The sequence below is a fragment of the Poeciliopsis prolifica genome, unplaced genomic scaffold, assembly GCF_027474105.1.
Source record: "Poeciliopsis prolifica strain line A6 unplaced genomic scaffold, Auburn_PproV2 SCAFFOLD014, whole genome shotgun sequence".
Taxonomy (NCBI): Eukaryota; Metazoa; Chordata; class Actinopteri; order Cyprinodontiformes; family Poeciliidae; genus Poeciliopsis; species Poeciliopsis prolifica.
In genome coordinates, this window is record NW_026562389.1 from 17,970 (window position 1) to 45,382 (window position 27,413).

At 38.8% G+C, this 27,413-nt stretch overlaps 3 protein-coding genes across 3 annotated transcripts in view; 2 read left to right on the plus strand and 1 right to left on the minus strand.

The window, feature by feature from the left end:
* Nucleotides 1-1,362: 1,362 nt before the first annotated feature.
* Nucleotides 1,363-2,922, plus strand: LOC129366096 (kallikrein-8-like). The gene is made up of 5 exons (XM_055039708.1): nt 1,363-1,436; nt 1,643-1,805; nt 1,941-2,221; nt 2,317-2,453; nt 2,561-2,922. The coding sequence occupies exons 1-5, from the start codon at nt 1,400-1,402 to the stop codon at nt 2,705-2,707; spliced, it is 765 nt and encodes a 254-aa protein (XP_054895683.1). The 5' UTR covers nt 1,363-1,399; the 3' UTR covers nt 2,708-2,922.
* Nucleotides 2,923-5,161: 2,239 nt separating this feature from the next.
* Nucleotides 5,162-15,121, minus strand: LOC129365794 (N-alpha-acetyltransferase 35, NatC auxiliary subunit-like). Its single transcript, XM_055039270.1, is given in 24 exon segments — nt 5,162-5,411; nt 5,581-5,661; nt 5,969-6,091; nt 6,171-6,311; nt 6,383-6,450; nt 6,555-6,691; nt 6,790-6,968; nt 7,091-7,189; nt 7,363-7,429; nt 7,588-7,694; nt 8,657-8,716; nt 8,935-9,113; nt 9,363-9,477; nt 10,061-10,144; nt 10,499-10,549; nt 11,412-11,455; nt 11,540-11,606; nt 12,343-12,510; nt 13,292-13,366; nt 13,502-13,520; nt 13,522-13,614; nt 13,844-13,875; nt 13,972-14,106; nt 15,029-15,121. Coding segments are annotated over 24 exon segments (2,226 nt in total). The 5' UTR covers nt 15,071-15,121; the 3' UTR covers nt 5,162-5,351.
* An 18-nt stretch (nt 15,122-15,139) lies between these two features.
* Nucleotides 15,140-27,413, plus strand: part of agtpbp1 (ATP/GTP binding carboxypeptidase 1) — a 34,816-nt gene continuing 22,542 nt past the window's right edge. The window contains 3 exon segments of the mRNA XM_055039269.1: nt 15,140-15,411; nt 17,729-17,789; nt 18,851-18,981. Of these exon segments, the coding sequence (XP_054895244.1) occupies nt 17,758-17,789; nt 18,851-18,981 (163 nt within the window). The 5' untranslated portion in view covers nt 15,140-15,411; nt 17,729-17,757.

Below are 27,413 nucleotides of genomic sequence, written 5' to 3' on the forward strand. Positions count from 1 at the left end.
TTCATTCACACTACGTTGTTCTTCTTAATGATGTCTGAAAAAAAACCAAACATTTTATTTAGATTGTCAAAGAGGAATATCCTATAACTAGCAAATGCAACATGTTTCATCATCAAATAACTGAACTCGTTTACCTTTTATGGGATTTTGCCTGAGCAAAATTCCAACTTTCAATGGCAATGTGAAAGCACACAATCTATTGGGTCAAAAAACATTTGAATAATTATCTACGCGTGCGTTCAGATAAAAATGTACCACAGTATTTTTAGTGATAGTTAGTTCAAATGCAAAGCAAGGTGTACAAAGAAAATTTGCTAGCTCATTGCTTTTTCAGTTTAAAAAATTCAAGCTCAGCAAGTGGACTATGAACTGAAAGCCTACTTCTCAAAAGGTCTACAGGGATATATTTTAGCAGTATTTAACAGTGTACTCACAGCCATAAATTGTCAGCGCTTTTTGCTCTCGATTTCATTCATCTCTGAAAGTTCTAACTTTAATTTAACTTGGGAGTGAACTGATCTTCATTTGATTCACATTTTAAGTAAACAACTCTCCGAGTAGTTTTACTTTCCATAAACTCTGACCCTCCTTTGGCCAGATGCAGCAATAAATTTAGGCTAGAGGGATAAAGTGTGAACTTTATGCTGCTGCATGAATAATAGGTTTATTGAACTCTGGAAACTCACACATACAGTTCTCTGCAAAATAAAATACTATGTCATATAGTAACTTTTACTTGGATATATATGAAAAGTTGGTTTAACTCTTGCTATAAGGCTATTTTTAAAAGATTTGTTTAATCTGACAAACTTAATTAGAAAATATATTTTAATTTATTGCATATGACTAGGTATTAAAATTTCTTGAATGTATGTAACACTTTTTTGTTCATCTCAGGTCCAGTAGGTTGATTTCATGGCCGACACATTCAGGTTCATTGTATTTTGATAAAAGAGGAAATCAAGCTGGTGGTTAACATCAACAGTACAGATGGTGACAGGAAGAGGGGACGAGCAGTCATAAATTTTAAGAATATATACGTTTTGACAAGCTTCACAGCTATAATAATGACATAAAATGTACCACAACAACAGGACAAAATTTACTGTGACCTTTACAGGAACTTCTTTTAGAACGAGGTTGTCCTCATTTGTTTCCTGTTGCTAAAATGTTGCTACTGTTCATTTAACACATCCATTCGTCCATTTATCTTCTGTGCTGTTAAGTTCATTTGACTGATGCACCATGATAAAACAGGTTTTAGGGGAACTTGTAATTGGCTGCCTAACCAGGCTAGCCTATGGCAAAAAGAAAAAAAAAAGTCCCCCAGACGCTGATAAGGCCTATAAAAGACAGAGCGTCAGTCAGACACCAGAGGTGATCCTCATCAAGAACCACGATGGAGCATTGCTTTGTACTCCTTTTGCTGGTTGCAGGTGAGTTTTTTCCTTCTCCAGCTACTTAGACTTAGACTTGTACTTTATTGATCCCTTGGGAAGACTCCTCAGGAAATTGAAGTTACCAGCAGCTTACAGGCAGAAAAGTGGCCTTAGACCTCGGCTGAAAGTTGTTCGGTAGACATTCTGCTTTGTGTGTTTGATACTTGCAGCACGCTGGATGGCTGTTGTTTCTTCCTTTTCAGGTGCTGCATCAAACGCTATTGAGAAGAGGATTCTTGGGAGTAGATCCTGTGACAAGGATCGCCAGTACCATGTCCAGATAGAGTCCGCTCAGGGCGGGAAGTCCTGTGCAGGCGCTCTGCTCAATCCCCGCTGGGTCATCACAGCTTCTCACTGTGCAGAGCAGTAAGACATCCGCAGATCTCTTCTATTTGCGCTTTATTTTATTTTTTTGAATTACTGACTTTGCAGCAGTGTGTTTGATGTGACAGTTTGAGCATCCACTAATTTCACTACAATTTTTTTTTTTTTTTTTTGCAGGACAGTCACAGTGAAGCTCGGCATAAACAATGATGTGTCCTTTTTTACAAAAACTGTCTCTTGGTTAAAAGGCAAATCCAAAAAACTCCAACAAACTATTCCGGCCAAACAGCAGCACACCTTCAAAGATGAAGAAGGAAATGCCCATGACATTATGCTCATCCAGCTGAATGAGGACATGTCAGTCAAACTTCCCACCATCAGCCTCCCTTCAGGAGAATGCACCAAGCTAGAGCCAAGAGCAAAAGTGCAGATTGGAGGAATGGGAGCAAAGGCAAAAGGTAGGAATATTTAAAAAAAAAAAAAAATAGTCATAAATGAAACAATTTATTTTTAGTGAAAGGAAATGACATTTCAGGATTTTTGTTTTTATCAGGCGGTAAACCGGTTGGTGAGGTCAGATGTGCCACCACAGAGATCTCTGAGTGTGGAGAGAAAGATAAACCTGACAGAAAATACAGCAACGGTGAATCTACAATCTGTGGCTTCTCACCTGGAGTGGAGACCTGCTTTGTAAGACAACCATTTCACTGATACATATACATATTTAATACTGTAGCTTTGTTTTTTGACACTGTTCCACATGTAAAACCATCCTGCCTCTGATTTCTGTGTCTCAGGGCGATGCAGGCTCAGCTGTGGAGTACGAAGGATATCTGCAAGGAATTATTGTTAGCCAGCCTGCGGATACATGTGCTAACTCCATTGTAATGCTGGACATCTGCCAGTACATGGAGTGGATTGGCAAAACAATGAAGGAAAACTGATGAATACTTTCCAGATATTCCTTATTTAATAATTAAAATGACTATCATATTTACCTATTTCTTTGTGCTTATTAGTCAAACTATAGCCTGTAATCTTAGATAAATATTTCAAAAGTATGAGTTAAGACCATAGTAAAATACAGTACTTTTGTCCAGCTGCCCATTTTCCCATCATTCATCTCCATAAATAAAAAGATAGAACTATCATAACTTCATGCTTTGTCTGCGGTGTGCTATGTGTCTGCTATCTGAACATTCAAGGTCTCATTTCCATAACTGAAAAACCATTATCATGTTTGAGTTTCACTTCCAGTTTTCAAACTGGAGCGTCAAACTCTTTCTAATATCCAGTGTCACATCATACAATTCATTTCCCCACATTTTTAAATACTAGCTCAGCTCAACCTACCATGGAGCAGAGCAGGATGCCTTGTCTCAATCCCAACACTATGAACACGACTTACAGGTAACGGGGGAAAAGGAAAACATTCCAACACAACACCTGAGTGTTTGCAGTATAGACCTAGGGAAATCTAAAAAACAGAAGGTTTTACTTGAGCAGAGGTGTCCAACTCCAGTGTTTGAGAGTTACTGTCCTGCAACTTTTAGATGCATTCCTTCTCTGATGTTAGAAGTTCAGTCTCTCAGTTGTGAAATATGGATCATTCTGTTTATGTGCTAATAAATCTACAGGAAGCACAGAAATCTATTTCCTTCTTTAAGAGACTATGACATTTCATTGAACACATTTGAAGGCCTGGCACTATCTGGACTAAATTTAGAGCATGTCCATGTTGCTAAAAATTAGAAGATTTGACAATGTGTTGACACGTGTAATGGTTACTCGATACTAGCTGAGAGCTCAGTTATGTGCATACCTTTGTTAGGTTTCAGGGTGTGAAATACTGTCACGGGTGTCAAGAGATCAGAATGATTGCTGTAGCACACTTTAGCCAGCAGAGGGCTCTGAAGTACAGGCAACCTCTGCGGTTCGACATGATTCTCTGCAAGGCCTTAACTTTCTGCATTATAAATAGCCCGTTTATTGGTCTGTCTGATAGGAGGAAATAACAAGAAGGTCTCTGATTCTGATCTAACCTGTGGTTGTACAGCATTGGAGTGTTGCATGTTCTCCCTGTGGATGCTTCCACAGACCATGGTTGCTCTGTGATGGAATGGCAGCCAGTCTCTGTACCCCGCCTCTCACCCAGTGACTGCTGGAGATAAGACACCAGCCTGTGTCCTGCAAGGATAAAGACACTGAATGGAGGCTTAGCTGTTTTTCATATTGATCAAAGCTTTAGTCCGATTAATGCCAAACATGTGGATTGCCTTTCAGGCGAGTTTCCCTGATAACCAGCTCAACAGATTCTCAGAGGTGAACACTGCAGACTTGGGGTTTAAGTACCTCAGGCGCAGATAGCTGGGTAAGTGTTAACCTTTCTGAGCAGGAAGTGTGTTGGGCCCTCTCAATGAAAGGAGGTAGAGCGGAGGGGTGCAGTTCCTCACATTAACATGCATCTTACTGTTACAGACCCTTATGTTAATTCTTTTTTGACAGATGTACATAGTCCCACCTGCCTCAGTTAAGGTCAGTATTAGTGAAGGTAAGGCTCAAATCTAGTTCAGATACAGTAGTGTAATCTTAAACAAGTTAATTCTCAAACTTGGATCAGTAAAAACTCAGATGTTGCTGACATTAATTATTAGATTTAGAAGGCAATTATTTTTTCCCAGCTGAGTTTAGTAACTTTAATTAGTTGAAACTTTATTTTTGTATTTACTTATGTTGTCTTTGACCGATATTTGTGTGATGATCTGAAATGTGACAGAAAACAGTAAGTGTGATTACTTTTTCCTAGTAGTATATACATGAATGTCAAATATTAAATTATATACACCGAGTGACCAATTTCTCTTAAGCTTACTGAATAAACTTAAGAGATAAGTTAGTATACCTAACAGTATACCTAGTCCACCAAAAAATAATTTTTAATACAGAAATGTCATTATGGAGAGAACTGGAGACTAACTTGACAGTTGTACAGTAAAGTCAACAGGACGGTCAGCCAAACAAGATCTTTTGAACTGAATTTAATATTCAAGGTCAATATGGGGCCATGACACTCAAGGTCAGCTCTCAAGTTACTGTAAAAATATCTCCTTTTACAAAATAGTTCCAGAAATGACACAAATGGAGCTAAAAACAGAAACTATAACCACAGTTATTTTTTTACACATTAAGAATTAGTCAGAGACTTATTGCATAGGTTACAGCTAGAAAATAAACTCCCCCACCTTATCTGTGAATGTTTTTATGAGCAGACTAAATAATTGTTGTCCTTAATATGATTATGAAGCTAAGTTTTTCAGTGTAAAAACTCATGCTTTCATTTGACTCGACACGATCACCAACATTAAAACAGAGATTTAATGAAGATATACACACATTAATCCCAGTGTTCAGAAGATGCTTTTTAATGGGATAATGAAACAAAAACAAAACAAAAAAAAAACCTCAGTAAAGTCAGAAATAGAAGACAAGACACAGCTCTATGTGATGTTACAGCTGGGTGATTTTACTATCGTTCCAACATGGACTAGGTCAGGGTGTTTGAGTCCTTCTGGTGCCAGACTGTGGGATTCAAATGATCTTGACAATAGGGAAATATTTGTGAGCGGAGAAATCAAACTCTGGCAGCACCTGGAGATACAGGAAAATAAAATTTATCACACTCCAATAAAGTACAGCTGATGCATAACAGCTAAAAACTTACTTGACAGAAAACAGACTGCTTTCTTTTTAAAAACATAAACTAGTCTACATTTTGAAATAGATCTAAGATGTTTTCATTGTAAATAAATCGTGTTACCTTGGTTTCCTTCTTGTGGCCCCCGGCTAGAAGCTTCATCACTACTATGTTGGGCTTGGCCACTTTCAGTATGCGTTTTACCTGCCATCAATAATTTATTATTTGATACTGATAGCCATAAATAATAGAGAAGAAATAAATGTGTTGTCATTCCAACATGATAATAATTGCACTCATAGATTGGCAATAGGGATTAATGTTTGATCAAAAACATTTTAAGCCACCAGGTATTTTTATTTAAAATACTTCTGATTCTTCTAGGCATCAAATTTCATTACTGTAGAAACTGAATTATTTACTGATACTTTAATATTTATCTGCTTTTAGAGCTTGCAAAAACTGAAAAATGTTCCACCATAACAGATGAACAACAGATTGACTTCCTGACCTCAGCGTCTGGGTTTGGCACACTTTCTAGGATAATCTTGGCCTGCTGGAAGTGTTTGCTGGCAGCCAGGTAAAGGTCTGCAGAACCTGGTGGAGGATTGTACTTTTTCAGATCTGACATTTCCTGGAGATGGGAAGAAAAACAAAATAAAACGGTTGCGGTAGGATAGGCGGACTGCTGAATAGGTCACACATGACTTTACCTTAAACTGGATGTAGTGCACAGGCGGGGGAGTAACTACACTGTTGAAGGGAGCAAAGCGATGCTCGTAGCGGACTTGTTCGCTGTCCAGCTCAAACTGGGGCTTTCGCACCTTTCCGTCCATATCCAAAGCTACCATGGTCTGACAGAAGAGAATGAGGAAGGACATGGACAAATTGAAGGGTGTCAAAAACATAATTTATTGTTTCCTACCTTGTATATGCCAGCACACATATTCTGGTATGCTTGACTCATGGTGATCTCTTTGCCAAGGGGGCGAACTGCAAAGCACAATAAAGCAGTTTCAGTGCTCTGGAGCCTCATGTCACTTCCACATGGAAACCTAATATTCCGAATCATGCTTAGGTTAGACTGAAAACTGCACCTTTCTTCTTCTTCTTGGTCTTTTTGCTGCTCCGTCCTTTCAGCTGTTCCTCCAGAATCCGCTCTTCTGCCATCTGAGAGGAGTCAGCTCTGCTTAGTGTCGACATTAGCCATGCATAGAGGAACTCTGACAAGTACCTACAACCACAAAACAAAAAAAACAAAAACAGTTGATTAGTTCATATATTTTTTTTCTTTAGATATAGCCAAATTAAAAATAATACATTAGCACCGACCAGTAGATGTAATAGTATTCATGCATGCTGTAAAGCTCCAGTTCAAAACCACTCAAGAGATACTGGATCATGATTCTCAGGTTATGATACAGGATCCAGGTGCCGAGACAGGCCAAATGTTGCCGTTGAGGCTCCAATTTCATCAGTAAGCTGTGCAGTGCTGCATCCACCTTCTCAGCCTGAAGAGCACAAAAAAATGAACATCTTATAAAGCACCTAAACTCCCCAAGCTAATCTAGCTTGTGATATGCACAACAAATCACTGATATTTTGTTTAACCTCTACAATGACTGAATCTCACCTCATCCTGTAGCGTAGCAAACTCTTCAAGAATGTGGCCCAGTTTGTCTCTCTGCCGCGCTCGGTTGTGTCCGTGGATCTGGATGAGGTTGCAGAAAGGCTGCACCGGAAAACAGCAGGTTTCAGTGGAGGTGTTATGAAACCGTAGCAGTTGATATGTAATAATCACATCTCACGAGGCACAGCTCCCTGTAACCGCACTAATGATCTAAGCTAATGTTCTAAAATCCCAGGAAGTACATCAATGCACAAATTTGAATGTCTAGAATGTACCCTGGAGCAGTGAGTAACAAAGGAGTCGATGTAGTCCTTGGCCTGGTGGTTGTTGGAGAGACAACATCTGGACACAAAAATCACATTATTTACTAAAGACAACATTAATTCTAACCTTAAAGGCAGCTAAGCTGCTGATAGAAGCAAAGACTGTACACATTACGCATAATCTACTAATTATAATATTGTAATGATGATAATACCCTACATTTAACAAAAACTTACTTGTAGGAGAGGACTGGTGGACTAACAAAGTATCTCAGGGCATCTTTAATCATGTCCTGCATCAGGTAAGTGCCAAACACTTTCTTATTGTCTATCAGGAACGTCGTCTGAAAAGAAGAGACTTACATGCACTTCAAAACAAAACAAAAATAAACAAACTTACATTTTTTCCTCACCTTCTTCACATTAAATCAGATGAAACATTTCCTGTTTCAGGTCACTTAGGATTATCAATATCATTTGTGTTTGCCAAATGCCAAAGCATTACGGAAATAAACAAAACAAAACAAAAAAAAAACATGTTTTGTGACTTTCTTTAAAGTCAGAAGTTTTCCTACACCAAGATTATTATATCTTTTATCGGTTAGAAAAGTCCAGGCAAAGAAGTCAGCTATGTGAGCTTTAAATATGTTAATTTATAAAATATGGATTCAGTGATTGCCACAACACGTGGGTGGTGCTCTAGTTTTAAAGTGGCCCATGTACAGAACCATGAGGAACCCACCAATAATTCATTAGTCATGGGGTTATATATATTTACATACAAATACAAATTTGTATGTAGGTTTTTAATCATCTACATACATATTTTGCAATCAAATAGCAACATATTTATGTAGCAACTAAGTCCACCTAATGACACAACTGGAAATTTCCATGATACAAACCTCAGAAAGATTATTAGTTCGATTATTAATGTCATACATAATGCCATGTCTCCTCCCAGTAAAGTGGCCACAAGAAAAATGTGTTTCCTTGCGGTCATTTTATCACTAATGAAGCTCAATACTCATCTGTCTTATCTGAACAGAATACACTTGTCTTTCCCAATTTCAAGAGTAGGTAAAAGACCTGGTTCTCAAATTTCTTGATACTCATGCCAATTTCAAAAGGAAATAATTGCTTGTCGTCAAATGACTGAAAAAAACCTGTTCTAGTTCAAAAAGTACATAAGAAATTACAAAATGAGATCCAATAAGTTCAGTTTGGAGAAATTTTGTTAAATCCTTTTTAGGTACGTTTTCAACACTAGCTGTGAGGACAAAAGAGGAGACTCGTATTTTCATACCTGGAGAAGAGATCTGGAGAGCACACAGGGTGACTGCTCACTGAATTCACAAAAGAAGTCCTGAAAAAACAAGAGTCAGAGCTCCTTCATCCACAAAACATCCTGGAAACCATATTTACAGGACGGTTTCCAGAGAAGCCAAGAATAAATAACTAAGAATCATTTGAAAAATAGTGACAAAAAACAATCTTTTTCTGTGTTTTTTACTGAAAGAAAGTTATGAACAAAACGGAAAAGAACATTTTGTGTTCTGAAGTAGCTTATTGTACTGTGTTTACCAGAATGCCGTGTAGGTTTGTGGTGTTGACCACATCACAAACCGTCTTGATGCGTTCTATGAGCTTGCTGAAGTAAGCCACCATGTCCTCCCTCTTGATGATCTTGGCGTAGCGAGGAAAGGTAGGTGGCAGCAGTCGTTGGTTCACTAGAGGCTCAAAGCCCATCATGATGGGGTGGTCTGACATTTTCACACACAAACAAGTTCATCATTTTTTTTTTTTTTTTACTAAAAACCTGAAAAAGCTTGTAAAGATCAAATCTGGTAGAATGGAGCAAGATAAAAACAATATTGGCTAAATAAAAAAAATCTAGAACACAAAAATGCAAATAATTTATACATAACTTCATGCACAGTTTACTTAAAGCTTGTAAATGATTTCAATATCAAAGCTTAAGCTTGACTTGGTGGCTTCAAGGTGTGTGTTACCTCCTTTTGTGGTGTCATTTTGGGATTGGATGCCATACTGGATGCTGGAATGAATGGGTGGCAGGAGGTCAGCTGCCTGAGCTACAAGCTTCTGGGCCTCACTCACTGAGCTGGTCTGGTAAATATACAATTACAATAAGTTTTTCTTTCATTCACATCTTCCCACAGCCGTCAGAGCCATTACTCCCTGCCGCCCCTCCCACACATATCATAACCTCACATACCCCCCACCCCCACAGCCATTGCACTTGCACTGTCACATCATCTGCACTTTACCATAATTGGACCTGCTGCTTCTTCTTTGGTGTGGTTGAGTGCCTTTAGTTAATTTTAGTTGTATATATTATTATTATTGTGTATTTGTTTATTTAATATTGTATTTTTTGACTTTTTGCACGGGAGTTGCAATAGAAATTTCGTTGAATCCTGTTCAATGACAATAAATGCTATTCTATTCTATTCTATTGTGCATTTCTATGTTTTCAACCTAAAAAAAAGCTTATTTATTTTTTACAGGAATAAATATCTTATTCAGATTCTGTTTAGTTATTAGACTTTTCCATTGGTTTTATAACAATCTGATCAGGTTTTTGAATTGCCAAATCAGTTGTCATGATATTTAATGTTCCAGTCTGTGTGCTTCTGAATTGTATGTGGCTGTTTTCCTGGTCTTGCACGTTTCTTTGTTTGCACCTTACCTCTTTCTTGGTGAAGGCAATCAGAGCAGTCAGCAGCAGGCGTGTAAACTTGATTCTGTTGAAAAGTGCCAGACACTGCTGGTGCTACAAAAAAAAATGAAAATACACAAGATGTTAGTGTTTTCCTGGCATGTATTTCTTACTTTAAATTAACAACGAACATGATTTTTAATGTTCAGGACAATTTCATTTCCCATATTTATTACAACAAAGCTACTGAAAATTTCAAACCAGTTTTAAAGCTCATTTGAATTTCACACGACCACAAATGAGATAGCAAACAATATGTGAGATATATGCAAAAGTGTAAAGCTATTAGATTAACAACAATGGGGCAATATGATTCACTGCATGCAATCCCACACCCATCAGAAGGTAGCACAGCTAAATGTGCTAAAAGAAAATCTATACTAAATATGTATAACACAGTAAACTCACTTCCAGCTCAACTTCTGGGTTTCTCTGCTCGCCTTGCCGGCTGCGTGTGCTCTGCGAGGAGAAGCAACATATATCAGGACATAGAAAGCAGGGGACATTGGGCTTAATTGAGTCAACGCATAAGCTGAACCACCCCTTGTTTCTCTAAAATGGTAAAAAAAATAAAATAACAAAATGAAAAAACATTGATGATGTAACCAAATAATTGAGAAGGCATCATTTGTCAACGTTTTTGAAAGTAAGAACCTTATGGGTAAAGCGGTTCGTCTTCTGTTTCTTAAAAACTGTTTTTCAGTTTTAAAAGTGAATTTATAAGTTTTATAAGAATTGCATTTCAGAAATATTTTAAAATTAGTTTCGTATGTCAATTGTAATATGTATGAGCTACAACATGAGGTCATAAACTGAAGATAAGTGTAGCAAATAAAGTCGAAAGTTGATCCATTTAACCATACGCTGGCTCAACTTGCCCCACACACTCAATGCAGTTATTTTGGCTGTAGTCTCCCTACCGTCAATATTAGATCAAATTTTTTCATTTACATGATTGCGGAGTGGACATCATGTATTGTGCATGTAAACAAAAAACAATTGTTTCTTCAAAGAGCCACCAGTGACATTGGAGACGGGAAGTCTACTGGATCAGCAGTAAAGCTTACGAAATAGACAGAGTGACACCGAAAACATACACTGACAAAAAAGAAAACGCACGTTTGAAAATGATAGGCGAAATGGATTTCCTCAGATGCCAAGGAGTTTCAAATTTTCAAACATATTAAGAAAGAAGCTAAGCAAATGTTAATGTTTGATTCCCAAGGCCACTTAAAACATTCTGATGTCTTCCTTGTTTTTTTTTTCTCACTTGATCTAGTGATCCTGAATATGAAAATCGGCTGCAGTAAAAGTAAAATACCTTGACTTTCCTCTGTAACTCGTCTTCCACGTCTTTGAGCATGCCTACAAAAGATCAGCATGAGAGAAAGAAACATCTTATTTATCTGAACACACTGCACATGTTTACAACATACAACAAATAAGCACCTGTCACCCGCAGGTCAGTGATGTTATTGGCCATCTTGAACCCATAAGTCATCGCCTGGAAATCCTCCTATAGAAAACATGAGTTAAAAATCATTAATTAAACATTAATGAAATTAAAATGTTTCAAATCATCTCTCTTCTCAAATGGTATAACACATTAAATTAATTAACCAATTTGTATCTTAATTTAGTTTCTTTCTTCAGTGGCTAAACATTTTGAAACTTGGAAAAAAAGCAAGAAACTGGGAAGATGGATGGAAATAAGGAAAGAAGGGCAAAAGAGGAGGGAGATCAGGAAGAAAGGACCACGCAAGAAAAACTTAAGGACGAAAATATGGAAACAAGAGAAGAAAATTAGAAGACAAAGGAGGTAAAAATAGAATAAAGGATGAAAAAAATTAAGGAGCAAAAGATAACATTTATTCAATGGGAATGAAAATATGAGTATTTTTCTACACTCCTATTTTTTTCATGTATTAGTAAATACCTGAAACATGCAGTAATCAAATCCCATACTAAATTTCCTGCACAGGAATCTTGAAATTTATCAAGGGATCATTTTTCTCGGAGGTAATGGCCTGACCACATTCAGTTATTTACACACATTCACACCTGGAAGCTGCCAAGTACAGTCGCAGTTGGGCCTACTCTTCAATGAGGAGCTCCAGTGGAGATGTAATGCACCACAGCGTGTTAATGAGTGACTTAGAATACATTCCTCAAGGCTTTTCTGACTAGACTTCATACCTGTAGCTTTCTCTAACATTTATCCCCACAATGAGCACGAGAGGTAAACAGCTCACCTCTTCAAACACAGCTGCCTTGTTTACTTTTTCTCGTGCGATGTCACACACTTTTAGTAAACCCAGGGCAAAGGCTTTGAGTGCTGGCTCCTCAATGAGGTCGGGGTTATGTACATACAGGCAGGTGAAGACGGTCTGTGCCAACGAGTGACCCTCCAGCCATGTTATCTAGGTAAACGCATGTAAAAACACACAATGTATGACACTGAATTTTATGTTTTTATAGTAACTTTAAAAAATATAAAAACAAGGACCAGTTTTCACTGTGGTCAAGTAGCTCAATCTTTGCTTCCTCTGGCCATAAAACGTTTTCCCAAAGGACTCTCACAAGGCAAGGATTTCAAATACATCAAAATAGTTATGGATTAAACAAAGAGGCCAACATAAAGCTTCAAGGATGCTCAGCTAAGACCAACTCCATCAATACTGAAGAAAAGTGGTCAAATGTCCAGGGGGAATTGTTGCTGATGGATACTTGAAAGGTAATACTTGCTAAAGGTAATATTAACCAAACAATATTTGGGGGTTGATGTATATATTTGGGATTGAAGAAAAACAAGTCAAAAACACCATCATTTTCTGATATATTATTAATCCACTTATAAAAATTCATCATTAAAAAGCCTCAAATTAATAGGACACTCAAGCATGGATGAATGCAAACTTCAAACCAGCAGAACTAAGAATTTTGTGGACCAATTGTCTTGATAAAATTTTCTTGGATCAGATTCTTCAATCCTTCAGTAAGTAAATAAATGCAAGTAGTTGATGTAATCAACTTTTAATATACATTTTTCTACATCCCGTGAAATCTCAGAAAACCTCTGGACCATAGCATCTTCTTGACCATCACTGCTTTAATTTAAGAGAAATCCCATAATATTGCATGCCCACTTGAACTTAAGGAACTATAAATAGGCAATTTACCAGAAATAAAAAAAACCCTCACCAAACAGCAGAAACAAGTGTCAATGATCCCAATGAGCTCAGGAAGACTGAGCTCTTTCACCTTGATGGCACCCTCCTGAAATTAATGTCAAATAGTAAATCAAGTTACACAAAGATAGTTGCTTCATTAGATTTCTATACAATAGAGCAGATAAAGTAAATGTGTAAGTTGCATGGTAGCAATTTTGCTTTGTGTTTTTAACTGCTGTACCTTAATTGCTTGTTCAAATTAGCACTTTCCTGTTGACCTGGTTTCCAATCATTCCTGCATCCATCTTAGGATCCATCATTTCGATTGCATACATGGCCTCAAACAAGCCAAACCTGCACCATAAGAGAAAACTCATTCTTTTCTCTTCTGAAGAAAATGATATGAAAATTATTTTGTTTTCATTAAACAACTAAACTACAAACAATGTAAAACTGAAAAGTGTTAAGGAATATTAACCAACAACAAATCCTCTTTCCAGTGAGCTAAACCTTAATTCTGATTAGTTTTTTTGAGAAGCTGTACCTAATCACGTAATAATGAATGCAATTTTGTCATGCTTACAGTTTATCGTGAAGCAATTCTCCGAGGTTTAACTCTGCAAAACAAGATAAGAACATGTTTGTAAAAATAATCATCCCTTCTGGATCTGCTGAATTTCCAATCAGTGAAATATCAATAAAATGTTTTACCTTTGCAGCACCCTTGAACTCATGAGTGATATCAACCCAATTGGCATTGTTCTTCATCTTCTCTGGTATGCCCAGCACCCAGCCAGTATCATCATCCTCAACTGCTGACTTCATCACCATGGTAACCAATAATAACTTAAAGCGAAAAGAGAAGATTATGTCAAGGATCTGACAATGTAACATTACCAGAGCTTAAAAACTGTTTACTCAATAATCAGTTTCCCCCACGACTTTTTTTGAAGTAATATTTGGGTTTGATGGACTTTGTCTACAGCAGGGTGCTCAAGTCCAGTCCTATAGAGCTTACTCCAACAGACCGGGATCAGCTCTGAACAGGCCTGGAAACGAGCCATTCATTTGATTCAGGTGTGTTGGAGCAGAGATGCATCTGATAGTTGCAGGATGGTAGCTCTGGAGGACTTGACTTGAGCTCCCCTGGTCGACAGAGACCTGCAGTCCACCTCCAAAACTGACTGCAAGAGATTTTTGAAGTACTTTTAAAAAGTGCAACGAAGTAAATTTTAATTTTAAACAGGATTAGCTTCATTAGTATAGTAATCGGTTCATAGACCGATTCACTGGCGCGTTAAATTGGCTAAGGAGTGGACTCTTTAAATATTAGCACACTTGATCAATAAGTGGTTATTGGCCATGATCTGTATGGGCTTATTTAAATCGATCTCACATTGTGTTCAGGAGGACATTGAATATGATTTCAGAAAGTCTGAGCACAGTATGTAAGGCACATGCATGGCGTAACTGCGTATTTGGGCTTTCTCCTAGTGCTATCAGAAAAAACCTCGTGACATTTTACCTAAAACGTACAAACACAAAGATGAAGCCAACGCGACAGTGTAATAATGGTAAAGACGCGTGATGATGTTAGCTAGCTTTCGCCAGTTTCAGATACCGTGTGCAAACTAATACTTGTAACGACGTATTTACAGCAAATAAAACATAATTATGAATCTTTTATATGTTGTTTCACCATCTCCAATATAACAAACACGAAATCAGTGACTCACGAATCATTAAATTGTTATAAACCAGCACTAACCTTGTTTTTTAATTCCTTCGAACACTGTAAAGTCTGGAACATAAATTTTACGTCATAGGCTGCAGTCGACCTGGGATTTGTAGTCCAAATGGGTACGTGGTACTCTCCTATACACAATGTAGCGCTGAATTGACTAAATTAAAATGTAAAAACTGAAGATAACGTAGAAGTTGTATTATAAGACGTGATTTACATTCGTTTTTTATTGTAATTACGCATCGAACAAACAAAATAGAAAGACGTCGTTACTCTCGCGTTGCTACTCCCTCTGCTCTCATCACATCAGCAGGGCGTTTCAGGGAAACAGTAGCAGTCCCCCTTATCTCAGACTTGGTCCTCTCTCAGCTGGACGGCATCTCCATTTCGTGCAGGTTTGAGAAATGGTAATTTTGCTTTTATTGTAAGAATATGCTGTTTTGTCTTAGCTCGCTTTGGGTTATAAATCGAGCATTGCTAGCTTATTTCACCGTTAGCCGGCCTGCTGGTGCAGACAGGCGGCCGTTAATGAGTGACCAGCACAGCAGGTGCAGAGGCCATAATCCTCAACTGGGTTATCCAACTTGGCATCTATAAGATAAACAATGAAGTAAAATACAAATTTGAACTTGCTGTCAGAAGCCTTGTTTAAAGATGAGGCAAAACTGCGTCCTTACTAAATTCTACATTGTGGGAGAAGACCGGTCTACTGCCTGTTTTTGGCGAAGAGAAGAATGGGTAATGTGTCAGCTGTTAAACTGGTTTTTGAAAGTATGAGCTACCCTTTGGCTGCAGCTTTACTCCCCCTCAAATCATAATTATCCCTCTAAATTATCTGATAAATCTTCCTGCATATAGTGACGATGAAGGGCTGTTTCAGTATGAATATGAGAAATTTTGTGAAAAAAAAAAAATCATAATAAAACCCAAAACTGTTGAGCAAGTTTCCTGATTCTCAGCTGCTTCTGCACTTTCTGCCCATATTGCCACAAAACTTTAGGTGAAAAAAAATTCCTTTCTAAATGTGTTTATTTTTTAAATATAGTGTTTTTCTCAGCAATTTGCACATAATTTAGCTTTGTGTTCATTCAGTTCACATTTAGCTTTAAATGCAAGACTTAAATAGTGATAGGAAAGAATAAAAACTCTGAAAATACAAGGACGATTTATTTTAGGGGAAACTAAACTTTTGAAACTTCTGCCTTGCTCTGCTCATGCCCAGGATTTTTTTTTTTACATTTTTATGTTGTCAATGTCATTCCAACCTATTAATTGGACACTGTTTTAATTCCAATGCAGATTCAGTAAAAGTGTTTAAAAAAGAGAAAAATTATAAAAGAATAATTTTAGAAAATGAATCTAGAGTAGTGCAAAATGGGGCTAAACATAAGACCTACACCCCATATACTAGTCTGGATATGAAGTTGTGAAGACTAATCTGTTTGATAACATGTTCAGCCTGTTAATGCATTGCCCAGTAGAAGGCACATCTACTTGATAATTTTAGAGAAGCGGCCATTGCTTTCCATTTTTGGCATGGTTTAAACTTTATACAATCATATCCAAACAATTTTATGAGTTCATCATAGTACACTGGGTCTGCTACATTTCCTGTCACAGTTACATGACTTGACAAAATGCGATGACAACCAGGAATTTATTTCCAAAACTATGGTAAATTAGGCAGTAGTTTGTGTTGTCCTGAGAAGACTCCTGAATGGCTTTACATGAAAAGAAATGGGGTGTTGCAGTGCTCATTCAATATCACAACTCATTGCAGTCTGTTTACCTACAAATCTATCACTCCATGACCCTAAACCTCAAGCAATGCTCTAAATATAAATCTTACCCAATATCAAATAGGCTGTTTTACTATTGCAAAGACATCAAATACTGCGACTATGACACAAAGCAGTTTATTTTTAAACACAGATGCAATATTTATGCCTATAACTGACAGTGACACAAATAGCTTGAAAAGCAAAATTAAGCAATCTTATCTTAACCAATTTTGGGGTTTAACATATATAATAAATATCACTTCATAATTAGTTGTCACTGTATTGTAATGAATGCCTGTTCCTAGTTGGAATGTAGGATTTTAAGAGAGTTCTGCACTTGCTAATGTTTGCAAATCTCAATATAATTTATATATGATTAAGAAAAAAAATATTTCAACCATTTATATACCTCTCATGGTTGTACCAGCAGTGTTTCACTCAAATGGAGTGTTTCTGCATTTGAGTGCAGCCTATGTTAAAAAATATAATGTATAGTATCAAGATTAACAGTAAAAGAAGGCCTTGCATATAAATTCCTGAAACCCAAAGAGGAAGTATTTAGGTTTTACCATGAGTCTCTGGACTTTTCCAATGTTTGAGATAGAAATAAATATGCATGTGCAGACATTTTCTCAGTCTGAAATCAAGTTATAATTCAATTGCATATATTGTTATGCTGTAAAAGATTTTACTTTTTCATGACCATACACAGGTTGCCAATTTGGAAAACGCTGCACATATTTATAGACTAGTACATTCAAAGCTGGGGACAGATGAGCTTTATTGTCAGCTGGTTTTGCCGTAGTTGCTTGGCCGGCTCCAGTTGAGAGTCCTGTGGGAACTTATGGGGTATGAAGGTTAATCATGCTTGTTTCCAAATGATGCACAATGTTTTGACTTGTTCTCTTTTAGTAATGCGGACTTTGTTTTTGTTCTCTTGCAGTCGACATGACCTTTTGACGTGGGGGAAAAATGAACAAGCCCAAAATGGCCACAGAGAAGGGGTGAGCTGATGCGTGCACAGCCACACACAGGGGCAGTGATGTGTGGGATTGTGTGTAGCTTAGAGAAACATTTTTTTTTGGTTTATGTGTTCCTTTGCTCCTGATTTGCTTTTATGATGTTGTTCTGTCCCTGTGCTGTTTTAGCTTTTCATTCACTTCAGAGCAGCGTCCAATCCCTCTGTTTATCTTCTGGTCGCACCACATATGACAATGTGAGAAAGAGAGACTGCCAGTATTTGTACCAGAGAGCCCTGTGCAGAGATAATTACATGGCCTCCAGAAGTAGCCATGTGAATTTGTCACGGCTAAAAATAATCTTTGTTCATCTCTGTCTCAGGTTTATTTAGGTTCTACATCTGTTTTTGTTTCTTTGTCCGCTCATGCATTACATTCTCCCATCATTCTTGACATTTTTTTTAATTTTCTGTCCTGATCACTCACTTTCTATTTCTGTTTTCGTCTCTGTCTCTCTCTTTCTCTTTATAAGGAATGAGAACTTCTGCTCTACTTGGTATAATCAGAGTTTAGATTTTTCATTGTTTGCCCTTGCTCTACCAAGTGACCCCTAATCTCTTGCTTCTAGTTCAGTGCCAGGGAAGTTCATATTATTAGAAAAATATTGGTCACCCCAGAAATAGCTAATCTCTTGGGAACAGCCATTAAGTCAGCTTTAGTAGAATAATAAATAAATCTTAAAGTAGACCTGATGTGTGTTTGGTATCGATGGGAGGGACAGTGAGACTGTTCCTATTTATATTTCTTTGTTTTTGACATGCAGTGCCTTGCAAAAGCAGTGATGCCACTTAGGTTTTTCACTCTGATAAATTAGGTCTGACGTTGTCATCCTCAACCTCAGACCTAAATGTATTTGCTACTTTGGGTCAAATAAAACCTCAAGAAAATACAGTGAAGTTCATCAAATATAAATGTATTTGTCTATTTGACCCCAGTTCCTCTGTTGTACAGCATAGTGTGTCCAATTACATGGGAGACAGAAGCGGTATGACATGGAGCTGTTGAGAACTTTGTGAATTCAAGTTTCGATATCTTTTTTTTCCCAGTGTTCCCAGTAACTCCAGGGTAGTAATGCTCCTCGGCCAGCTGGAGAAGATGGACGGGGAGGTCATGCTGAGAGATGTAGAAACAGCAAGACTAGTCACAGCGAAGATCCTTCATCTCATACAGACACAGGGTAAGGAAAGAAAAAAAGCCAGACACTTAAGATACGCTGACTACTTTATTAGGTAAACATGTTCCTGTTAATGTTACGCCTCTATAAAGGGGAGTAATGAAAACACACACACAATGTTACTCTTTGCATGTCCGGTGTTATAATTTCAAAACAGTTTCAGACATTACTCTGTTACATTGAACATTACACACATTCTAGTTATGCCGGCACAGTAAAACAAATCGAACACACACAGTAGCCTACGCCGTTAACCAGGAAGCTAAGTATAGCATAGCAGCTCTTAAACTAGTTATCAAAATCACCGCAGCGCTCTCTGTTAATTAAACAAACATCGCTATAACAATCACCACAACATTCTCTGTTCATTAAACAACCATCGTGTTAGAGCAATTTCTTATGAGTTCGAACTTTACCTATAAAGGGGAGTAATGAAAACACGGACACAATGTTACTCTTTGCATGTCCGGTGTTATAATGGAGCATAACCGTTACGTCCCCCTACATTCCAACAGACAAAACAATCGAGCCCCGAACGACCAACAAACTCTCAAAACATTCGATTCAAAAGGTTAGACTTTTCAAGAACCACAAACAAACATAGGCGGAAAAGCAACAAAGAAAAGTAACAGTAATAAAAAGTACATTTCTTTTAACTTCTTTAAACTTAGGCTACCTTTTGTCATATCTGTACCGTTTATCTGCCTGTAGTGCTGAACTTGAGAGACCAGAATAATCGATCGCAGATCATTAGATCTTGTTTTCCTTTTTCGTTGTTTGAAATAGTTTTATAACCACTACACACTCCCCTTCAACAGAAATGTCGTCCTCGACATTCAATAAGGAAAGGAGTAAGATGACAACCATAATCCATAAAACCATAGCGAGATCACTCGGTCCATACACAGGCACATGACCTAATCAAAGTCTTTAAGTGCCAATATCAAATCTAGAAAAGGTGGATCAGCAATACACAAACATAGGATCATAGGTGGACATCTGAACTGGCCCTGGCCATATAGGCCTTGCTTGAAAGGGTCCATAATAGTGCACTGGATCAAGGCAATATGTGGACCTTGGTGGAAGTCCCAAACTATAACAAGAAGGATGACCAAATTCATCATAGGTGAATCGCTGTGGTGGTCGCCGTTCTCTCTGAGGCCTATCTTGTACTTGCTCATCTCCACTGTGGTTCCCGCATGCAGGTGACATGGATGGTAATAGAGGGCTGGCTCCACCATTTTCCAGGTGTTCAGGTGCTCCATCTTGCTCCACTAGCAGGTCAGGCATCGCTTGAGCTTCCTCCAGGTTTAACACCGTCTCTTGTACCTCTTCTGGCCTCGTGCCTGCCCTTACTGCTGTGGGCTCAGGGCCTGCCGACACATTGTTGTGCTCCTCAGTAGTGGGACCTGTTCGGTTGTGTGGTTCAGGGCATGGGTAGTAAAACCATTCATCCTCTGAATCCTCATCACTGACGTCTTTTTGTTGACTGTCAAGTTCACTGTCACATGTCTGTTTTGAACCTTTTCTCCGTGATCTGGCAACTTTTAGGGGAACTTCCAGAGGTAGGTGGTCACAGGGAAGTAAGAGGTTGCGGTGTAGTATCCTACTATCTCTCCCCTTTCCTTGTTCAGGTACCACCTCATATACAGGAGCATCCTTGTTTACTCGCCGCACAACCTTGTGGATGATGTCCTCCCAATGGTTGCGGAGTTTACCAGTCCCACCTCTTGGGGTCAAATTCCTAACCAGGACACGGTCTCCGGGTTCCAACTCTGAGCTCTTTACTTTGCAATCGTGGTGTCTTTTGCTTCTTTCAGCTGATGTTCTTGCATTGTTCCTCGTTATCTCATAAGCTTGTTGCATTCCTTCTCGCCATTTTCTCATGTACTCCTTGTGATCAGGTGTACCTGTTTCTGGTGTCAAGCGGAAGAGTACATCAATTGGCAGTCTTGGAGTCCTTCCAAACAGAAGAAAGAAGGGGGAAAAGCCAGTGACTTCACATTTTGTGCAATTGTATGCAAAAACCAATCTCTTCAGTGAGTCTTTCCAGTTGGACTTCTCTTTCTCTGTAAGGGTCCTCAGCATTTGTATGAGCGTACGGTTAAACCTTTCAACTTGACCGTTGCCTTCAGGATGATATGGTGTTGTTCGCGAGCCCAAAACTCCAGAGGTTCTTCTTAGTTGTGACATGAGCTGGTTTTCGAATTCACCACCTTGGTCGTGATGAATACGTAGAGGAAATCCAAATTTTAATGCATAATCATTAAAAAGTTTATCAGCCACAGTTTTTGCTGACTTAGATGTTGTGGCATAAGCCTGGGCGAATCTCGAGAAATGATCAATTATGACCAATATGTACTCATATCCACCAGCTGACTTGTCAACATGCAAGAAATCGAGAGACACCAACTCAAAAGGCTGGGTTGTAACAATATTAGTAAGAGGTGCTCTAGTCTCTCGGCTTGGTTTTCTCTGTTTTATACATGTGCAGCTCTGAGCCACATAGTGATGAATGTCCTGTTGCATGTATGGCCAGAAGAAGCGTTCTCTCACCAATGAAGTGGTTCGATCAACCCCTTGATGTCCCATGCCATCATGTAGTTCCTTCATAACGGTTGCTTTGTACTTTTCAGGCAAAACAAGTTGTGTTCGGTTGGCTGTTTTTCGACGCAGGATGTTGTCATCATCCAAGGTCAGTTTTTCCCATTCGTGTAGTAGTCTTTTACTCTCTGTGCTGAGTGATCTTAGCTGGTTTCTGTCAGGTTTTTTATTTAACTGACGATATTCAATGACTGGGCCAATATTTTTATCTTCCCTTTGAGCTTGACAAATCTCTTCCAATGAAAGAAGTGTTTGGTGTGAAGTGCCGATTTCTTTGCATTGAGCAGAAAGTGCCATGGACCACACTGCATGGGAACTTACGTTCTCAACTGACTGTACAACTGCTTGAACTGAACGGGATGACATTTCCTCAGTACAGTGTTCCATCATGATTTTAATATCCACTGGCAGCCTTGACAGAGAGTCTGCATCAATGTTTTCTTTCCCTGGTCGGTATCGAATGGTAAGGTGAAAATCCGCTAATTCAGCCACCCACCGACACCCGTTGCATTCAGCTTTGCTGTAGACAAGACGTAAGTGAGTGGATTATTGTCTGTATATACAGTGCATGACGAGCCAATCAAATAGTCTCTGAATTTCTCACAGACGGCCCATTTTAAGGCAAGAAATTCCAATTTTCCAGAGTGGAAATGGTAGTTTTTTTCAGATTTGGTGAGTGTCCGTGAGGCATATGCTATTACACGCATTTTTCCTTCCTGTTCCTGGTACAAAACTGCCCCCAGACCCAGATTGGAAGCATCTGTGTGTAGTACAAAGGGTTTACTAAAATCAGGAAAGGCGAGGATTGGTGGTTCCACCAGGTGGTCTAACAGTTCCTCAAGCAAGTGCTGATGTTTTTCTGTCCAAACAATGGGAAGGTTGGAGGGGATCCCAGTTTTTCTTTTATTCTGTCTCTGCCTTGTAACATGTTTGTCATTTTGATTTGAATCTGTGGGAGCTCTCATGAGATCATAGAGAGGGGCAGCTATTTGAGAAAAATCTCGAATATACTGACGGTAATAACTCAGGAGGCCCATAATGGCTCTTAGTTCTCCCACAGTAGCTGGCCGTTTGTCTTTCAGGGCCCTGACAGCAATGGTATCAGCAGGGTCAATTTTACTGCCCTCTGATGAAACAATGCGCCCAAGATAGCGAACCTCATGCCGAAATATTTCACATTTGGCTGGCTTCAATTTGATGCCATACATTCTCAATCGTCTAAGCACAGTTCTGACATGTTCAACATGGCTTTTGAATGACTTACTGAAAACAAGAATGTCATCAAGGTATGGAATGCAAATATCATCCCTGAGTCCCTCGAGACATTCTTCCATGCACCGCTGGAAAGCAGCTGGTGCGTTCATTAAACCAAATGGTATTCTAATCCATTCATATAAACCCCAAGGGGTCACAAAAGCAGTGAGGGGCTGACTGTGTTCCGCCATAAAACCCTGATGGTAAGCTTTACCTTGATCTAACAGCGAAAACCATGAGTTGCCTCCCAGGCCATCCATAATGTCCTGTACCCTGGGAATGGGCTGGCGGTCTGGTACAGTCTTATGGTTCAACTCACGGTAATCGATACAAAGGCGTAAGCTCCCATCTTTTTTCCGAACACACACCACTGGAGAAGAATAGGGTGAATTTGATTTGCGCACCCAACCTTGTGTGATCAGATCATGTAGATAGCTCTTCATCTCTTGATATAATGGTTTTGGAACTGAGAGGTAAGTTTTAGCCACGGGTTCTGTGTCTTTCAGTGAGATGGACAGTCGCAGGTTCTCGATGCATCCAATATCCTCATCCGAACAGGAAAAGGAACCTGACTCCTCTCTTAACATCTGTTTAACCAGATCTCTTCAGGGGGACTGAGATGATCCAAATCAACTGGGGGATCCCAGTCACAATCAGAAGTTTGATGTTTCTTCATCTCCACATTAGCTACTGTTAATGGAGACATGGAGCAGGACTGTTCAAAGATTGTCGTCGGGTAAACTGCTTGGACTGGCTGTGCTGTCCCAATAACAGTCTTTCCAGAAAGTGTTATGTCATGGTCCGTTGGATTTTGCACATCCACAGTCATGAATGATTTTGTACCTTTCTCTAGTTTTATGAGAGTGTCAGTGAACTCTAGACCTTCCGACCACTGTGGGTTGACACTAGGTTCGAAAATCAGAGTGGTCTCCTGTAGAGGGGTCATCATAACACGGCACTCTACTTTTACTGATGTATGTTTTGGGACATGTACTTGTCCTCTGGTGGTCTTAACATCATACTCCAAAAATTGCTGTTCAGCAGCAACTCTAGCCACAAACACCTCAGCATCATCCATTTCAAAGTCGGCAAAAGCTGCTTGGACAGCTTTGATTAACTGCTGTTTATTGGTGTCTTTGCTTTGCTGCAGCTCAGTATCCACTATCAGGCCAATGACATTTGAACCAATAATAGGGCGAGCAAGACTATTGCCTTTAATTACTAATGAAGGGACAACAACTTCTGTTGTTGGAACTCCATCTGCAGCTAGTTTGAATGTGACTTCTATCCATCCCAAGTATGGCATGTTTTGGCCATTGGCTGCAATGAGATTCAAAGTATCACTGTTTTCAATGATCTCAGAAATGTCTTTCAAAGTCACATGTGGCAGGTGTTCCGCTTTCCATTGTTCACTGACTACAGTCACTTGTGAGCCAGAGTCCCACAATGCTCTAATTTGCTGACCTTGGATATAGCAGTCAACCAGATATTTTTTTCCAACTAGTGGAGCAAATTTAATTTGCTTTTCCTTTCGTGGTGTGGCTCGGACAGTACTACAGGAAGTTGCTGAGCATTGATTTTTATGTACAGCCCAGTGTTCATATTGACATCCCTCTGAGCAATATAACACACTCTTACAAGATGAACATTGTCTCAGTCTCACCTTTAACCCGCTTGCACCACAGTGTGCACAGTGTTGGGGCACTGCTGATGACATGGTCACTCCCTGCCCCGCTGGGGTAACCCTTGCTCGTTTAAAGCACTCCCTCTGAATTGGCCGGATCTCCTCATTCTGCAGCCAGCTGAGAAGTGTTCACTGCTGCCACACCTGAAGCAGTGAATGCAATCCTCCAGATTTTCCTGTTGGCAGGCGTAGCACCTCCTCCTCGGCCGTGGTGAAGTGGTGGAAAGGGGGCGTTGATTTCCATATCTCTGATTGGATGGGAGATGATCATGTTGCCCTTGGGGTGGTGGTAAATAATTGTCATATGTTGAATGGGGTTGCAAGTAGCTGTATTGCACTGGAGTAGCTTGATGGTAACCATGATGCACTGCAGGCTGGTGTGTCTGTGATGAGTTGTGGTAAACTGGTGCTGATTGAGCTGGTGTTTCATTAGATCTTGTTTTCCTTTTTCGTTGTTTGAAATAGTTTTATAACCACTACACAAACACAAATACCAATTCAGCCAATCACATGTTAGCAACTCAATAAATTTAGGTATTCAAAAAATTGTAACAGTTGAAAACAAGCATCACAATGGGGAAGAAAAATATTTACGTTACTTTTAATGCATTTTCTGGTTCCAGAAAAACTGGTCTCAGTATTTCAGGAATATTCACCATCTTTGCAGATTTACAAGCAGTGGTTGAACAGGAAGATGAGGAATAAGGAGATGTGTGGATGAAAATACTTTTCTTGCTGTCAGAGGAGAGTTGGCAGACTGGATCAAGAAGGTAGAAAAGCAACAGCAGTTCAAATAATTCCCTTGTTAAAACCGAGATATGCAGAAATGATCCCTGAAAACACGGCATGTTGAAACTTGAAGTAAATGGTCCACAACAGCAGAAAATCAGAATGGGTGTCTCTTCAATTAGCTCAGAATAGAAAACCGAGGTTACAGTTCACACACTCACCAAAATTAGACAAATAAATGCCTGATTTGATTAATCTTTATCTCTGCTGCAATATTCAAATGGTATGGTCAGAATTTGAACTTGATGTAAACAACATGAATAGCATGGATCTATTCTACCTGTTTGGGGAATATTCTCATGACACACTATTAGCCTGGGAATATCACTTGAGCATTGTTTAAACGCCACATCCTAGCAAAGTGTTGCTCAAGTTGTCCAATTCTGGGCTACCTGATCTACCCATTTTCCGATGCTTACTTTCAGCAGGATAATGCATCATGTAACAAAGTCAAAACATTTCATCTTGGACTGGACGATACAGCCCTAGTATCACAATATAAGCTTTTCTCATCAGTCATTATCAATAATTAGTTGTTAGTTTTCTGTTTTAAATATCTGAAATATTACCAAACTAGTCACGTAACTTTGCTTTTGATATCCACAATTTTCATTCCACGCCATTGTTACTGTGCAACTCAACAAGTTTATGCTAGGTAACCGAAGAGTGAGTGAGTGAGTGTGTTAGTTTGTGCCACTCACCTTACTTAGCTGGTTGGTTGAACAGCTTCAGCCTCCCCCCTACCCTGCTGTGCGGTTCAGATTGGAGTTCTATTAGATCACATCGCTATATATTGTCTATATCCACATATCGTGACATATGTTTTCATATATCATAATACACATATTGTTTAGATCTAATTTCAACTAGTTTCTTGAACATGACAGTGAGTTCACTGTACTATAATAGTTTTCATCTTACCATCTTATCTGACTCCAGTAGTACCATAGGTATGAAATAGAACAGGACAAACCAGAAATCTGTAACTGCCGTGTGATGCTATCATCTCTGTCAGAGGATCAGGATGGTAGAAAGTCAACAGCAGAATTCCTTGTTAAAGCCAAGATATGTAGAAGCAATCAATGACTACACAGCATGTTGAAACTTGAAATGAACTGTACTGAACACAGTTCAAAATAAGATTGCATTGAATTCAATAAATGGTAGTAAAATGAAGAGGCCAAAATAAAGAGCCTTCCAAAGAAAATCATCACACAAAATGATCGTCTTCCACCTTCTGGATCAGTTTTCAAATCCGAGCATGATTAACTTCAGTCTTTGCTGATTGCATATATGAGGTTGTAGTCTGATTTACTTTTAGCTCAGTGTTGCTAGGGAGCCAAATATTTATACATATAAACTTACAAAGTAATGTTTTAGCCCTTTTTTCTTTCTTTCTTTTTTTGTTTGATATTTGTCACCTTGAGCAGCTAAACTCCAGCAGAGATAAATATCCGACTGATGAGATCCGATGAGCTCACTTTTTCCTAAAAGCCACTTATTTAGTTTTTTTTCCCTTTTGCTGTCTAAATTATGTGGTCTTCAGTTTGTAATATTGACATCTCTGCAGACTTGATCAGCTTTTTTACTTAAAACATTAAAACACCATATTTTTCTTGTTACTTTTTCCTTTACACCTTCAAAAAGTTTTAATCAGGAGTAGTTAAGTAAATTAAAAGCTTGTTTTAGCTCTGTGTGTATAAATGGGTGCGGCAGTGGCCGAGGTGTAGATTGACTGATCTTGAGCCTCATGGTTTCTGATTACTCTTAAAGAGTAGTCTTGATCTCACAGCGGAAGGAGAAGGCATTGTGCCACCTCACGGTGTTGAACACAGTGTAACACGAGTGCGGCCTTGTTAGCAGGCAGCCTCTGTTGTAAGCTCGGATTAGTTCAAATATCAGTTTCACGTTGTTGTTGCACTCTTACTCTCAATAAATGCATTTGTCCAAGTGGTGAAACTAACTGACAATTTTGATACTTGTTAAGGTCGTTTATCAAGTAAATATGCTGAGCATTCTCAGCGTTCTGGTTGTGACATGTCAGGATTGCCTGCTATTCTGCAATTGACATCGCTGTAAATAACAAGCACACTCACAAAACTTA